General features: G+C 36.0%; 2 protein-coding genes across 2 annotated transcripts; one reads left to right on the top strand and one right to left on the bottom strand.

The window, feature by feature from the left end:
• Nucleotides 1-2,547: 2,547 nt before the first annotated feature.
• LOC128018029 (uncharacterized) lies at nt 2,548-6,845 on the bottom strand. The gene is made up of 11 exons (XM_052603426.1): nt 6,478-6,845; nt 5,883-6,380; nt 5,656-5,784; nt 5,413-5,535; nt 5,068-5,306; nt 4,757-4,900; nt 4,228-4,442; nt 3,853-4,120; nt 3,606-3,766; nt 3,168-3,406; nt 2,548-3,058 (listed from the first exon to the last, which is right to left on the bottom strand). Exons 1-11 carry the CDS (start codon nt 6,479-6,481, stop codon nt 2,793-2,795), a joined length of 2,286 nt encoding a protein of 761 aa, XP_052459386.1. The 5' UTR covers nt 6,482-6,845; the 3' UTR covers nt 2,548-2,792.
• Nucleotides 6,846-11,673: 4,828 nt separating this feature from the next.
• LOC128018028 (homeobox protein Nkx-6.3-like) lies at nt 11,674-13,812 on the top strand. The gene is made up of 3 exons (XM_052603425.1): nt 11,674-12,100; nt 12,977-13,167; nt 13,394-13,812. Exons 1-3 carry the CDS (start codon nt 11,683-11,685, stop codon nt 13,622-13,624), a joined length of 840 nt encoding a protein of 279 aa, XP_052459385.1. The 5' UTR covers nt 11,674-11,682; the 3' UTR covers nt 13,625-13,812.
• The last annotated feature ends 1,645 nt before the right edge of the window (nt 13,813-15,457 follow it).

Here is a 15,457-nt window from a genome sequence, read left to right as displayed (position 1 = left end):
ATGCAATTTCTTGCTCTCGTGTCAGGATTTTGCTTTCACTGTGAGAATTGTGTCATGGGCGGGGCCACGTTCCTATTGGCCAGTCGGGTGAGCATCGTCTTGTCTTGGGAGTCGAACTGAATCATTACACCATTGTTCGGTTCACCTGCATAGAGGCCGCCTCTGCCTTATGGATAGTTAAGTTCAGCACGGACACTCCAATGTTTGGGTAAGATGATGACACACAGCTGGCTGAGCAAGTTCAGTATCACTGAAGATTAAACATTAAAAATAGCACTCATATTCATGAATGAATGTGTATTATATTATTTGCTTGCTAATTGCTAGTAAAGCTAACCAGCCATCATGCTAGGTAAACTTGCAAACTCACCTGGTTTATACTATGTTTAAATCAAATGCCAAATTAATGTTTTGATTTAGATAGTTTCACGCCTTATTTAGTGAGTAGTGAGCAGTGATTGATATACCGTTTGAAAGTGTCCCACCTAGTTTTGTTTAAAATAGTCTTTGTATGGTTGTTGCACATGTTTAGCTACACTGCATGTATAGCTCGCAAACTCAGCTACACGGGGCTTATTCTAAATATTTTTTACCATCTAGCTGAGGTCTAGAGCTGACAAGGTAAATTGCAGGTCTAGGACTAACTCTTACATTAGCAACCCACAAATATGTTTGTGCCTGTACTGTCATGGTAATTATTTTTTCTTTTAAATCTTTCAAACGGTATGTCAATCACTGTCTAACGTTAGCTAGTTGTAGGGTTGCCACCTTCCATGCATACTAGCGTTAGTTGAAAGTTGTGCGGGAGGTTGTAAGAACAAGCAGTTACTCTTCAGGTGCTTTGAGGCTAGCAAGTGCAAAGGTAGAAACTAGCTCACTACTTACTAAATAAGGCGTGAAACTATCTAAATCAAAACATTAATTTGGCATTTGATTTAAACATAGTATAAAACAGGTGAGTTTGCAAGTTTACCTAGCATGATGGCTGGTTAGCTTTACTAGCGATTAGCAAGCAAATAATATAATACACGTTCATTCATGAATATGAGTGCTATTTTTTAATGTTTAATCTTCAGTGATACTGAACTTGCTCAGCCAGCTGTGTGTCATCATCTTACCCAAACATTGGAGTGTCCGTGCTCACTGCTCAACTTAACTATCCATAAGGCAGAGGCGGCATCTATGCAGGTGAACCGAACAATGGTGTAATGATTCAGTTCGACTCCCAAGACAAGACGATGCTCACCCGACTGGCCAATAGGAACGTGGCCCCGCCCATGACACAATTCTCACAGTGAAAGCAAAATCCTGACACGAGAGCAAGAAATTGCATCAAGAGCAAAGAAAAGCGTTTCGAGAGAAACACTTTTTTTTTTTAGAGAAAATATTTTCACACTGATAGCAAAACATATATATTTGAGAGTTTTTTTCAAAGTATTTTGAGAGAGATTTTTTTTCTCAGAAATAATTTTAAAAATTTCAAATGTATATTTTTTTATGTTCTATGACAAAATACTTTATCTCAAAACTTTTTTTAGTCTCAAATATTATTATTTTTTGCTATTGGCATGAAAACTTTTTCTCTCAAATATTCTTTTTTCTCTCATGAAATGTTTTTTTGCTATCAGTGTGATAACTTTTTCTCTCAAACTTTTTTTTTCTCTCAGATCTTTTATTTTCTCGCATGTAATAAAGAACCAAAACTCACTCCATAGCATACAGCTCCGACCGGAGACGAACAAGGAAATTAATGTTCTACCTATTAGATTGTGATTTATTAACGTCTACACCTACCCAAACCCTAAACCTACCTCTTACAATGATCAAAAAATAATAATTATTGTTGTACAGTGTTACAAAAAATAAGCTATATTGATGTGCGCATGCCCAGTAGCCGCAGAAAACATAAGCGTCAACATGAATCACGTGTGCTACGTAAACCAATCACATTACAGCCTTGACAGTCATCATCGACTTCTCTAACAAATCACTGTTTTAAATATCATAAGTAGTTAATTCCAAAAATGAAGATTTTTAATGGGAAACACATTGAGGATTAGCGAGCAATAAGCCGTTTCCTCGCAAAAATAGTTTATTCGGCTACTGAAGCATCTCCTCTTTAGACATGGTAAGAAAAAAAAGCAAAACCACTGCTCAAAAAACGATAGACAGTGTTACTGCACAGGTTTGTTGGGTAAAACTGGTTTACAGAATAAAGATTGACAGGTCCTATTCTCTTCGATCTGCAAATAGTCGTAAAATGCAACGTGACTAGTATGCAGCGAACTGAAAGTTATCAGGAACGTCGAAAGTTTATGAGGATCGAAATGCAGTAAATCACGTGTTGATGTGTTCACGTACACGTACATATCTTACAGTTTGACGGAACATTGTTTTTTTTTCTGCTTGAAATGTTTTATAGACCTATGGTTATTATATTATTATGTTAACACTGTATGAAATCAATGTTGATTTGTTGAATCGTTCTTTTATCTTTAATCTCCTCCCCACCCATACCAGAGAAACACTCAGTTTATTTATTTCACAGTTTATTCAAGATGACTTAGTTGTATGAAAACCATAATAAAAAAAGAGTTTTTTTTTTTTTCAACTATAAAAAATTTTATCTGGCATCTTTATGTCAAAATATACAGAATATACAAATAACTGAAAGTAAGTGTTTCTTATGTAATGAAATATTAGAATAAATTATTAAATAAAGCTTATAAACATATGTAACTATATATTATGGATGTGACCATGCCCATTATAATGGAGAATTATATATAGGTTTATGTTCTCCCAAAAACAGCGGAGTCTCTGATTGCTCTCAGGAGCATCCTGTAAAGTTCCACTTCATCTTTTACTACCCTGGGCAGGAACAATCCCATCATGCACGTGTTGGCATATGGTAGACGGCATCCACGCTGCTCTGGCTGGTAGAAGTGAATGCTGGGCTTATGGGAGAACCCAAGTGGTGGGACTTCATCTGCTCCGGTTATGAAAGCCAAAATTTCCTCAAAATGCAAGTCATTTTCCGGAGCTTTTGGTTTTTTATCTGTTGAGGGAAAATGATAAGCTTAAGTCCAAATGAATTGTCAATTGCAAGCACACTTATGGACAAATATTTACAATTAATTTCACAGTTCATTCACTAGTTACCTCACCTTCAATCATCTGAAGCACCAGTTCCCAGTAGTGTATAGTCTCTTCCTCAGCCTCCCTGTTCTTGGTCCCTGATTTACTCCAGTGGATTTGGAATAAGTCTCTGAACGTGATTTTGGAAAGGGGCTCATGCATGTTGGTAAAGATGGGTAGAAACTCAACCCAATGAGTTCTCACCATATCCCAGAACTGTCCATAAGCATTCAGTCCCTGTGTGAACTGATGAATCATATTTGATGTTCTGTAAAAATAACACATGTTGTTAAATGCCCATTCTTGAATTTAAATAACACAACACATTACTAAATAGGCCTATTAGCTCAAACAATCAGATCGTCTAGAGGACAAGAACTAACTGTCAAATGAGTGTTACTTTGACAAAAACATAGTTATTTTTATCATTTCATCTAGAAAATAAGAAAAAATTATGTTATATATACCTTAGATATATGTAGTGTCGAACTGCAAAGGAGTAAATCTTCGGAACATCTCGGATGGAAATTCCATGTCTGTATATTCCAAGGAAACCACAATCACAGATCCAGTCGCCCAGCTCTGTCTGCAGCCTCTGGAGATCTGCCGTTGTTTTGCATGATGTAATCTAAAGAAAGAAAGATAAAATGATTAGAGGTCTTGCAGTTAAAGAACGGTGGAGATGAATAGATTAATGAAGAAATGGATGGAAACCTTTTGCAGTTTGTCCTGAATGTCAGCATCTGGTATTAGGTGCCAGTCAAAGTCTACCAGTTGACATTCCTGGGTGCACATCAGCTGGTACAGGCAGGGGTCAAGAGATTTGAGTCCTGGCCCGCCATGAGCCACAGACCACGCAATCAGCTTCCCCGCCAACTCATACTTGTGTTCCTCCAGCGCCATCTGATCATAGGTGAAGAACAGGTGTCCAGGCTGCCCCTCAAAGATGCCCAGCGAGCTCTGCACCTCCATCATCAGGATTCTGAGGCAGGGGTACAGGAGAAACAACAGATGTCAAACTGTGACATACAGAGCATGTTTCATATGTCAGAAAAGAAGAATATGTATTTGTCTTTGTATGAGGAATACCTGAAAAACTCTCTCCGTGGACCTCCACAGTCAAGAGCTCCCTCGCCATTAAACGTCACGAGAGGGGTTTTGGTCCAAGGGAAATTAGAGTTGGAAACAGAATCTTTAGCACTCTGCAGCACCTTGTTACGAGAAACCAAAACTGACACATTCTCACTGGCACTGAGATGCATGTGCTGAAACTCTCTGAGCAAAGAGATAAAGTCCATGTCCTCCTGTTGAAGAGATAAACTAAATTAAATATATGCATTTAGCAGACGCTTTTATCCAAAGCAACTTACATGACACTCAGTCTAACGATTTTCCTAACATGTGTTCCCTGGGATTCAAACTCGTAACCTTGCGTTTGTTACCGCAATGCTCTACCACTTGAGCTACAGGAACACTAACTAGACAAGACATAAATAATGCCTTATGCTTTCTTACCAATCTAAATGTCAATGCTGTACACCAGTTTAAGGTGTATGTAAAACTTGTGTGTATTTCTGTGTAAAATAATATGAAAGCACATCATAATAAATAGCATTACCATTGAAGAGTTTCGGCTTGAATCTGACAGAAAACTGCTGGTTGAAGTCAGACGGTGCCTCTGTTGTGCAGGAACAGGTGGAGGAGAACGTGATGGTGAGAAAGCGTTTGCATACATGACTGATGATCTTGTGTTGGTGGTCATCTGTGAACAATTAATAGCGCAGTTTAATTGTTTGGTCTTGTCAAGTAATTGTCAACTAGCAGGTTCAGGTGCAAAAAAAAAGTGCCTTCAAAGAACAGTCATGCTTAAAAATTCACCTTAGTTTATTCATTATTTGTTAATAATTAAATGAGAATTTCCTACTTTACCTCATTTAGAATAATGTCTGTCTGAGGAACTATATAAAGTATGTTGTCAGCCAGCTCCTTTTTTAGTTTCTTGAGAGTGTCTGAATGTAATCTGCAAAGTCGTCCACGTTTATCAGTCTTTGCAAAATGGAAACCAATCGCATCCAGGTCGACCAAAGGATATCTGGAGCAAATGAAGAGATTCAGCTCTCGCCAAGTCCAGTTTAGATCTACCCCTCTTGACTCCTGAACAGATATGCCTAAAAAAGCAAACACAGAAAAACGTTCAAATTGGTGTTGATTATACTATAGAGAACTGTCATTGCTGGTGATGTATTTTAGGCTGAAAGGAGCCTGATAATGTACCTAAACCAGCTCTTGTGAGTTCTGAACTTTCTCTGGAGCTTGGGATGGTCGTCTGATTGGCATATTGTACAAGAAAGAGACTCGGTTTCCAGTAAGATGATGTTTTCTGGACCTTTCTGGATTCTAAGGATAATGGAACCAAGGTCAATGATAACACTCCACTAGATACTAAAACTACAGAGTTGAAAGTTGTTTAATAGATGATTCTTTTTTGAAGTTAGTGTCTTAAGAAACCATTCTCACCTGCTTTTTGGTTATTACTATGCTCTTCCTCTGATGTTTGTCGCTCGACCGCTCTTGCTGGCCAGTTGATGCCAGACGTACTGTCTTCAGGACAAACTGGGCATGAGGTTCGACTGCCCCTCCTTGATCCTACAGCACATTCAACAGTTTTACAAAAGATTCTATGCATTTTAACATATTCAAGTAGCAGTTCAGACAACTAAAATGAGTTATTTTCTCACACTTACTCAGAAGGCGGACGGCGCTTGTGCTCCCGTACAGATCAATGAAAACCCAAAGCGGATTATTCAGGTTAAGTCCTTTTGCTTTGAGGTAATATTTCTCCCCACCTATCTCTTGCACAATAACCATGCCTGCATAGTTTATCCAAAACTGAATCTGTACACCGCACCTAGACAAGTCCTCAGGTACTGGCACAACACAGTATCCCTGTGCGTCCCTGAGGTCTGGTATTGAAGTAGCTGGTAAATTGTTTCTTTGCGGGCAGATGTTGGTGAAACCCACACGAAGAGCTCCATCCCACTGCGAGGTGCAGTCCTCAATATGCACACACAGCTTTTCTTCCACTTTAACAGTGCGGCTGAGAAACACCAAACCGTTCAGAAAGGACGAGGTGTCTCTGGACGCGAGTTGTCCTCCTTGGCTGAGGGTCACATTTCGGCCTGTCAGGTCCTTATTGAAAGTCATCGGACCAAGACATCGACTGCCACACAAGCGATCGTGCTCTGAAATGATACAAATTAATATTACAGTGAGTCTGACAAACCAATGAACCTACATTATATGAGGCACCTTTATGTTAGTATGACCGATTATACTCACTCATTGTTGGTTTGCTTCATGAAATCCAGCAAAAGTTGGTTTGGTTCTGATGTTCAAGATGGTAAACACAGCTGAGACTGATTTGTGACTCTGGCTTTTAAGATCCAAGTAGAGTGCCGCAGAGCACAAAAGCCTGTTTGACTAGTTGCACTCGTGAGGTTCAGAGAAAGAAAAAGGGGATGAGCTTGCATGCAGGTGGAGCAGAGTGAGGGAAATTACAGGCTGACTGATGTTTCTGGATTTTCCATACAACTAATTGCATTACAATAATTGTTTCCCAAATGCTGTGTCTTTAAGTTTCTTTTTCTAAGAAATGTGCCTGTGCGAAATTAGATGGAGCATGAGAATCTCCTAAAAACGTGTTGAGATCATCACATCACATTTAACTAGTTCAATTTAGATTTAATTATTGTTTAAATCTTCAATTTAAATCCAAATGTTAAATATTATTTGTATATTTAAAATCTCAAACATAAATCTTAAAAACATTTTTTTTTTTTACTTTTTCTTCCGTTTATTTTTTGAATACTGAAATTGGATTAAATGCAAAACAAAGCAAAATGTATGACTGTTTAAAATTAAAATTACATTACTAGTCTTTTATACTCGTGGGAAATTATACCACCAGATCTTCAAAGTTCAAGCCATCACTCCCTTGGAAATAATTCCTTCTTTCCATATTTTTTTTTTTAGAAATGTAACTGACTCGTGTGATTGTTTTAATAAATCTGTGGATTAATGATTGTTGTTTTGTATTGGCTGTTTATAATCTGTTTTGTGTCTGTGTGTTTTTGTGAAATTTTGTTATGGCCATCATAATATTGTTTATAATCTCAATGGGACCTTCCTTGAAAAATATAGGATGGATAAATAAATAAATAAACAGAAACGTTCCCTTTACACTTGTAAATATGCTATTTTAAAGTTCAAGAAAAAGCTGGAATGGAATGCAGAAGACATGGACTGACTTTAAAGAACTCAGATTAATCTCTAGTTCATCTGTGTGATACAGACATGCATATTTGCATAATTTCAAAATCTTTAGAGAAAACATGCATATCTGCTTCTGACTGGAAAGCACCTTGTTTCTAGTTGATGATTCAATTTATGGCTATAATACAACACTATAACCTAGTCATTTATTATTAAATGCACTTCTTACAGCTCTAAAAGCTTTTTTAATGGCATGCGTTATTAAAACAACATGATGTTGGTTATATCAGTGGTATATTATTTGTGTAATATTGTTTGGGACACAGTTTCAAATAATGAACAACAAAAGTGTAAAGGGGTTAAATTCTTGTAAATGTATTTTACTGACCATTTTTTGCTATTTGCTGTAATGCTTCAAGATACAATGTATGCTTGAGAATAACAAAGACAGTCAGCTTTTGATTAACCAGTAAGATCATTTTTGTTTTTCAGATCAAAACAATTTCTAAATAAAGCTACAATTGATAGCTTAAAGAAAGAAAAACTTTGGATTACTGATGAGAACAAGGCATGTGCTGAATAGTGCCATGACTGGTTTTTAAGAAAACAAAGATCTCAAACATTGTATTATTCTTTTGATGTTTCAGGGTTTCAAGCAACAACTACTTTTCTCTGAAATCATAACAAACCTAGAAATAGCAGGTCGTCATTTAAAAACCTCCTGAGATCCATGCAGCGCCCATCCCTGTTTTGTTTTCTGAACAGTATGTGTAATGTATGTGGCAAGAATACTGTCATAACGAAAGCAAAAGTATGATGACATCTCAAAAGAATTTGACTTGTTTTCTTTCAACATCTGTTTAGTTTTATAACCTTTTAGACAATAATATGCATAAATCACAAGAACTTGACACAATAATAAAATCTGTAAAAAAAAAATATATATATATATATATAAAAAAAAAATTAAAATAAAAAAAAAGAAAAGAAATCTGAACTGAATAAGAAACTAATTCATGTTCTGTAGCATAGGTTCTGTAGAATGTTTTCATTGTTATCACATAATCGCTTCTTTCTCCTGCGAAACAATGCAATGGATCAACAAGGCTGATGAAACACGCGGAAACTGATCAACAAAGATAAAACATGCCTGGCATGAGGGAGGAGATCTACCTGCTGTCAACAAACCAAATCAAATATAGCTAACTATATTTTTACTATATAAATAATTGCTGTGGACTTAAGATGAGCACAAAAGCTGTGGATAGCTCAGTACCTATTTTATTTTTGGATTTTAAAATTCAATATACATGGAATACTCAAAATATACAACCTGAGCAGACTGTAGTACACTAACCCACAATGCATTGAGCTTCTGAACCTCAATTTCTAGCTTGAAGGATGAACAGGATGTCACATTATAAAGTCACAATTGTTTGTGATATTTTTTTGATATAAATACTTTTCAAAATATTTGTTTTTTGCACGCATTCGGTCAATCATTAAGACACATTTACACAAAACTGCATTAAAAATGTCAAATAATCAGGCACCACTAGCTGAAATAAATGCCGTGTGTGCATAATGCCATTTTTGCCGAAAGCTTTATCATTGCATACGGTTTTGTGCAGTATGCAGTCACCAAGTGTCAGCTTACACAGACACTAATTGCAGTGTTTAACAGATTTACACACAAGTGGAATTCTTGCCGTGCTTTCTACATGTCCACCAAAGGATATCAAAAAGTGTAGAGTTATCATCTACTTTCAACACTCATTTCATTCCTTTCTGCAGAATAATGGACATGTTCACACACAATCTGTGCAAATCCAGGCTCTGCTGGAACTTTAACCCTGTCATTCATTTGACAGAAGTTGCAACAGCTTTCTACAAACACTTGTCAGTGTGTGTGTGTGTGTGTGTGTGTGTGTGTAAAAATCCAGTACTTTCCAAAACTATAAATCCCCCACAGAAAGCCCAGATGAATAGATAGTGCTTAGTTGAAGAAGCACACTGATCAGAAGAAATGAGAGATACTGTCACCTGTTAACAACAATGTAACTGTTTTAACTATATGTCCCTTTCTCCTGAGTTTATGTAAAACTACATATTATTATGATATAAAGCCTAAAAGTGAACAGAGAGACTGGTTTCATTTGATTCGAGTACATCTCTTTCTATGAATGTGTCTTAACACAAAGACAAATTCAAGTTTAGACAAGTTTAGCAGCTTGATTTGTCTGCTGATGACAGACTGGCAGTTGTTTATTAAGCATTGACGACCCGATTTTAGATTCATCTTTGCATATGGCATCTGCCAGTGATGAAACAGAACAGCAAGACATGAAATAAAAGCACATATTAGCCTACTGGTGTTAGGACACATTACTTTACAACTGTAGTGGTTTATTTAATTACACACTTGCATTACTCATGCTAGGTCCTCGTGTCTTGCACTGAATATGGGAATGTGAATAGGTTTGTAATAAGGAGATTGTTGATCTCTGACATCAAGACTATCATCTATCGCCCTCTACAGAGGGAATCAGGTTAAAACAGGCCAAACAATAAAACACAATTAGGGAATTTTGTAATTTAACGCTGGTGGTTTCCTTTATGAAACCTAAGAGGTTGATAGAAGAGGTTTCCAGAGGTCATTTCAATGCATTATAGCAGGGTTTCCCCAACTTGGGTTTGTGAGGTAACTGCAAGGGGTTCGTGAGCTGATGAAAAGCTAATAATGAATCAAATCTTAAAAATGTAATATTAAAATAAAAAAACTAAATACAATTAAAACAAAACACTTACTAAAACATATTGCAGATTTGAATTGTTTTCCTGCATGTGACTGTTTTTCATGTCACCTGACCAACATCAGAGAACAATGAACATGTAAATGTTGTTATATTGTTATTAATAATTAATGCATCACAGCAACCATCAAATATGTTTAAATATATATATATATATATATATATATATATATATATATATATATATATATATATATTAGTTATTTTTACTAAGCATAACAAAAATCTCTTTTTTGGCTATATTTTTATTTTACCATTTAAACCTACTTTTCATTTCAAAGTAAAGGTCATACATTTCAATAACACCTTCAAGTCATGTCTTTGTGATTATTATTATTATTATTATTATTAAGGAAAACATATTCTAATGCATTAATATTTTTCATTCCTCATAGAAAAAAATCTGCCCAACAGCACTGGCGAATGCTTGTTTTAAAAAAAATAAAATAAAATTATGCATGAACCTAGACATAATCGATAGCACTGAACAACCTGTAATTGTAAAACCCTTCATGTGCTGGACAGAATATCAAACAATCTAAGACCAGAGACTCAAGGGCAATGTCTAAGGTCAGACACAATAACTTTTCATTTCTGTCGATCCTTCGTGACATATTGCATCCTACTATTCTAATCATTACATTATCTTTGTGCACTTGTTTCTTTTAAGTGCACAGATAATAAATTGGCAAACAGCCACCTCTAATGAAATTAGATTAAACCTTAGATGTTTTCCCAGACTTTTGTTGGCTATTTGCTGACAATTTTGAGGAATTAGGCAAGAAAGAGGGAGATCTTGCACTTGTTCTTCTGGTTTTAATAAAGGGCAAAGCTGATCTTCCAAAATGCTACAATCATAATGTAGGAAAAGACATTGTAAATCCATTCCCATTGACCATACAAGATGACAAAAATCCCATTTCCTTGTGTTGAGCTTACTAGCTGCCCCTGCACAGCCACGGCAGACGCCCCATTAAAAAGCAACTTATTACCCAGACTTTTTAAAAAACTATTAATCTGTTGACAGCCAATCAAACGCTGTCCTGCTGCGAACAGACCAATGAAGAGACGGGCACATTGAGCGCTCAACCAATCAAGGCAGGCCATTCTAATTCTGTCCATCATTATGAAGAAAGTGCCACAGCGGTCTAAGGTACATCTTATTTATGACCTGCAACCAGAGAGCCAGTGGTGGGACATTTGTCTGTGAAAGTGAGAGTTTTGGAGATCCATTATGGACTAGTTAAAGAGTCGAGAAGAGGAAATAAAAACACAGACTCTTACCTGATCTTTGAGACATCTCGGGGGTGATGTGGAAATACTCCAGATTATCAAACAGAAAGTTATCAGGTTAGGGTGAACTCGGACTAGACCCTTCGGAGTACTTGATGTCAGGACTTTGGTCTTGAATCACCATCATCATCGTCTTTTGAAGCAGAAGAAGTGCAGACTGGTGTCCATGGAGTCCAATATTTCAGGGTCCTTCCTCTTCAACAACAGCTTGAACCAGTTCCCCTCAGACATCAAGGCCCCGGTGTGCCAGTACTCCATTCCCAACTCCTTCTACAAGCTCAGCCCGGCCCACATCAGCTCTCAGCTCCAGGCCGGCACGCCGCATGGCATCAGCGACATCCTGAGTCGGTCCATGGTGGGCGGCCCGGGAACCCCTGCGCTGCTGTCTGGGTACCCCTCCATGAGTGGCTTCGGGACAGCCGTGCCCAGTCCAGGGGTGTATTATAACCGGGATTACGCCCCATCGGGACTGAACAGTTTCTCTAAACCTGGAGTCGAATGTTCGGGTCTGAAGGGTAAAGGCAGCAGCTGCTGGGTGGACGGAGGGTACGAGTGGAGAGGAGCCCGACAGCAGTGTCCCAACAGTAAGTCTGAGAAATAAGTGCATTTGATTTGGAGCATCACCAACACATTGACTTTCACTATACTAATTTAGTACATTTATCTTTTATCAGTAAGAATAGCAAACAGAAGAAAAAACATTACGTTTTCCAATTAAGATTGTATTTAAATCAGAATATCAGTACAGTCAGTGTGATATTATTAGTGCACATAAAATTGACTGTATATGATGAAAAGTTAAATGAAAGTTTACTGTTTATCAGTAAATAAAATATATAATGTGATAATTTAATAATAACAAAATCCAAAGAGTTAGTTATTTGTTACATTCAGCAAAAATGTAAAAAAAATATATATATATTAAAATTAATAAATCAGTGTGATATTATTATATAAAATTGGCTGTTTGTGGTTTAAATTCATTTGAAAAGAAGAGTTTAATCATTCAATTAATCTTTTTGAACAGTTAATTATTTTAAGCTTTAAATGCAAAAAAAAAATGATATTAAAATAATCTTTAAATATATTAAAATAATTATATGTATACAATATAATAAATATGCTAAAATTTAACATTTTTCATACAAATTTGATAACTATGAAAAATAAAACTTTAAATTATTCAATATAATTCCTGGTGTTTCTTTCATGATAAGAAAGTTTCATGTGATTCTTCTTTTTCATCTAGTTTCAGCTGACACATTTTAAACAAACTGTTTCCAACATAAAATGTAAATGTCAATATACATTATAATATTTAATTATGTTTCCATTTGACCAGTTTATGCTTCATCTACTGTAAAAACTGGTTCTTGGAGTCACTTCTCACAGAGTTATAAATAAAGCACAGAAGCTGAGATGAAAGTGTCAGCAGATGCAGGTGTATCTGTGATGCCCAGGTGTGTGTGTGTTCTCTGTAGACGGCGGGCATCACACTGAGACTGTGGGGAAGAAGAAGCACACCAGACCCACGTTCAGTGGACACCAGATCTTCGCTCTGGAGAAAACCTTCGAGCAGACCAAGTACCTGGCAGGACCAGAGAGAGCCAGACTGGCATACTCACTCGGCATGACCGAGTCACAAGTTAAAGTAAGATAACATACTAATGCATTTGAGCACTATTCAATATAAAACATACAAGGTTAACTTACTAATTGAAGCATCCTAACTTTGCTAAAGTAGTTAGAAAGCTAAACACAAGCAGGTTATGTCTACATACCTGACATTCAAACACTTTATGATAAGAATGAATGTGTTTATTTTGATGATCTGTAATGAGTGTTCACAGCACGTGCGTGTTTGTGTTTCCTCTCAGGTGTGGTTCCAGAACCGGCGCACAAAGTGGCGGAAGAAGAGCGCGACCGAGCCCAGCTCCACACAGGCCTCGCGCGGGGAGAGCGGAGGAGACGGCTCGGAAAACGAGGTGGAGGACGAGGAGTACAACAAACCGCTGGACCCCGACACGGACGACGAGAAGATCCGACAGCTGCTGCGCAAACACCGCAGAGCTTTCTCCGTCCTGCGCCTGGGACCGCATCACATCTGAGGAGAGCTCGCGCTCAATCACGAGCGACACACGCGCTACATAAACAGACTAGAGGCCTCGAACTATAAACACACAGTAATATAGAGGCGAACCGATATCGGTAACACTTTCTATTAAGTCGATTTCACGTTTCCACCATTTTTGCATAGGAAGAAGATGCAGAAAGGATGTCAAAAGTTAACCATGCCATTAAAAAGCCCACTGGCGTTTTACTAGTACAAATGTAAACAGTAAAAAAAAAAAAAAAAAAAGAAATAAAAAAATTGAGCTACAATCCAATTTATGAAATGGCAAAATAAAAAGGTTACAAACTACAAAATGTTTGGGATGAATATATTAATAAATGTATGCAATTCCTATTCTAAGCTATAGCCTACATTTATTGAGACAAATTGCCCCATAAGAAAATAAAAAGAGAAAACACATATTTTAGAGATTATGATTATTGTAATTTTTTTAAATATTGAACTATTGGTTGTATTCATTTGTATTTAATATATATATATATATATATATATATATATATATATATATATATATATATATATATATATATATATATATATATATATATGATTGGATTGCAGTATATTCTCTAAATACATAACTATCAATAAACCTTTAATTTATTATTGTGGAACACTTATTTACAAGAACACACAATTGACAGTAAATTGTATTACAAGGCATTATGAATAAATTTTAAGGAAACGTTGCAATATTTAAAGGCTTCATAGAAATTGTTACCCATTTGTCTTTGAATTTAATATTGTTCAAACTTATCTAGGGATAAAATGCATCAGAAATGCTCATAAAACTAGGAATAACGAGCAGATGCAGTAAATGCAAGCAGATACATACATACATCAATAGTGAACTAACTGTATTATCACACTCTTTATGTCATTTTATTTGATACTGTAGATGTACACTCCTTCTTTCCTTCCAAAGTTTTCTATTATTAGCATTTCTATTTGGTTATGAAATGATGTGTGTTTGTTAGTCCTTACAATGGCACAATTCGTCCAGCAATATCCACAGCCAGAGTTCACAGACAGGCATGTCTTGTTTAGCATCACGTCAGCTGTTGTTAACAAGCATCTCATGTTGTGTGAGTGAAGTAAACTAACCTGAAGCTCTCTCAGCACATGAATCAAATAGGGATTGAGAATCAGATCAGGTTTAATAATAAAGCAGCATGTTTTCAATTATGCCATGCGCACTGCAAAGAGATATTATTTATTGATTTTTAACAACTCTTGAATACAGGGTACATATTCATCAGAATAATTAAATAAATTCAGTTTTAAATAGCAAATACAGTCAAATGTTAACTTCTTAAAGGCATATAATCTAATGTATATGATCTGTAAATGAATTATGTTGAAAATTCAAAATAAATCACTGTTTTGAATGTTGAGTCTGTGAGTTTGCCCTCTTTTTAACATCATACAGTTGTTTAAAAAAAAAACGTTAAGATATAAATACATAAATAAATGAAATTTTAAGGATAGTTTGTTATTTTAAGCGAATGTCTGTAATGTTTAACCTGCAATAAATAAAGATTACATTTTAAGATATATTTAAATAGAGTAAAATTTGAATAATATTTCACGATAGTAGCCTACTGTTTTTATTGTATTATTGATTCAATAAATGCAGCTTTGGTTAGCATTAGAGATGACATTCAAAAACATTTTTAAAAATCTTACTGAACCCAAACTTGTGAAAATATTGTTCATATATGTTCAATGAAGTTTACAGTAATAAATAAAGCCACTACCCACATTTTGTCTTTATCACATTTAATAGGAAGCTACGTGTCAAGATAAT

The sequence above is a fragment of the Carassius gibelio genome, chromosome A8 (assembly GCF_023724105.1).
Source record: "Carassius gibelio isolate Cgi1373 ecotype wild population from Czech Republic chromosome A8, carGib1.2-hapl.c, whole genome shotgun sequence".
Classification (NCBI taxonomy): domain Eukaryota; kingdom Metazoa; phylum Chordata; class Actinopteri; order Cypriniformes; family Cyprinidae; genus Carassius; species Carassius gibelio.
The sequence above is the reverse complement of the archived record's forward strand: the minus strand, read 5'-3'. Positions and strand labels throughout refer to the sequence as shown.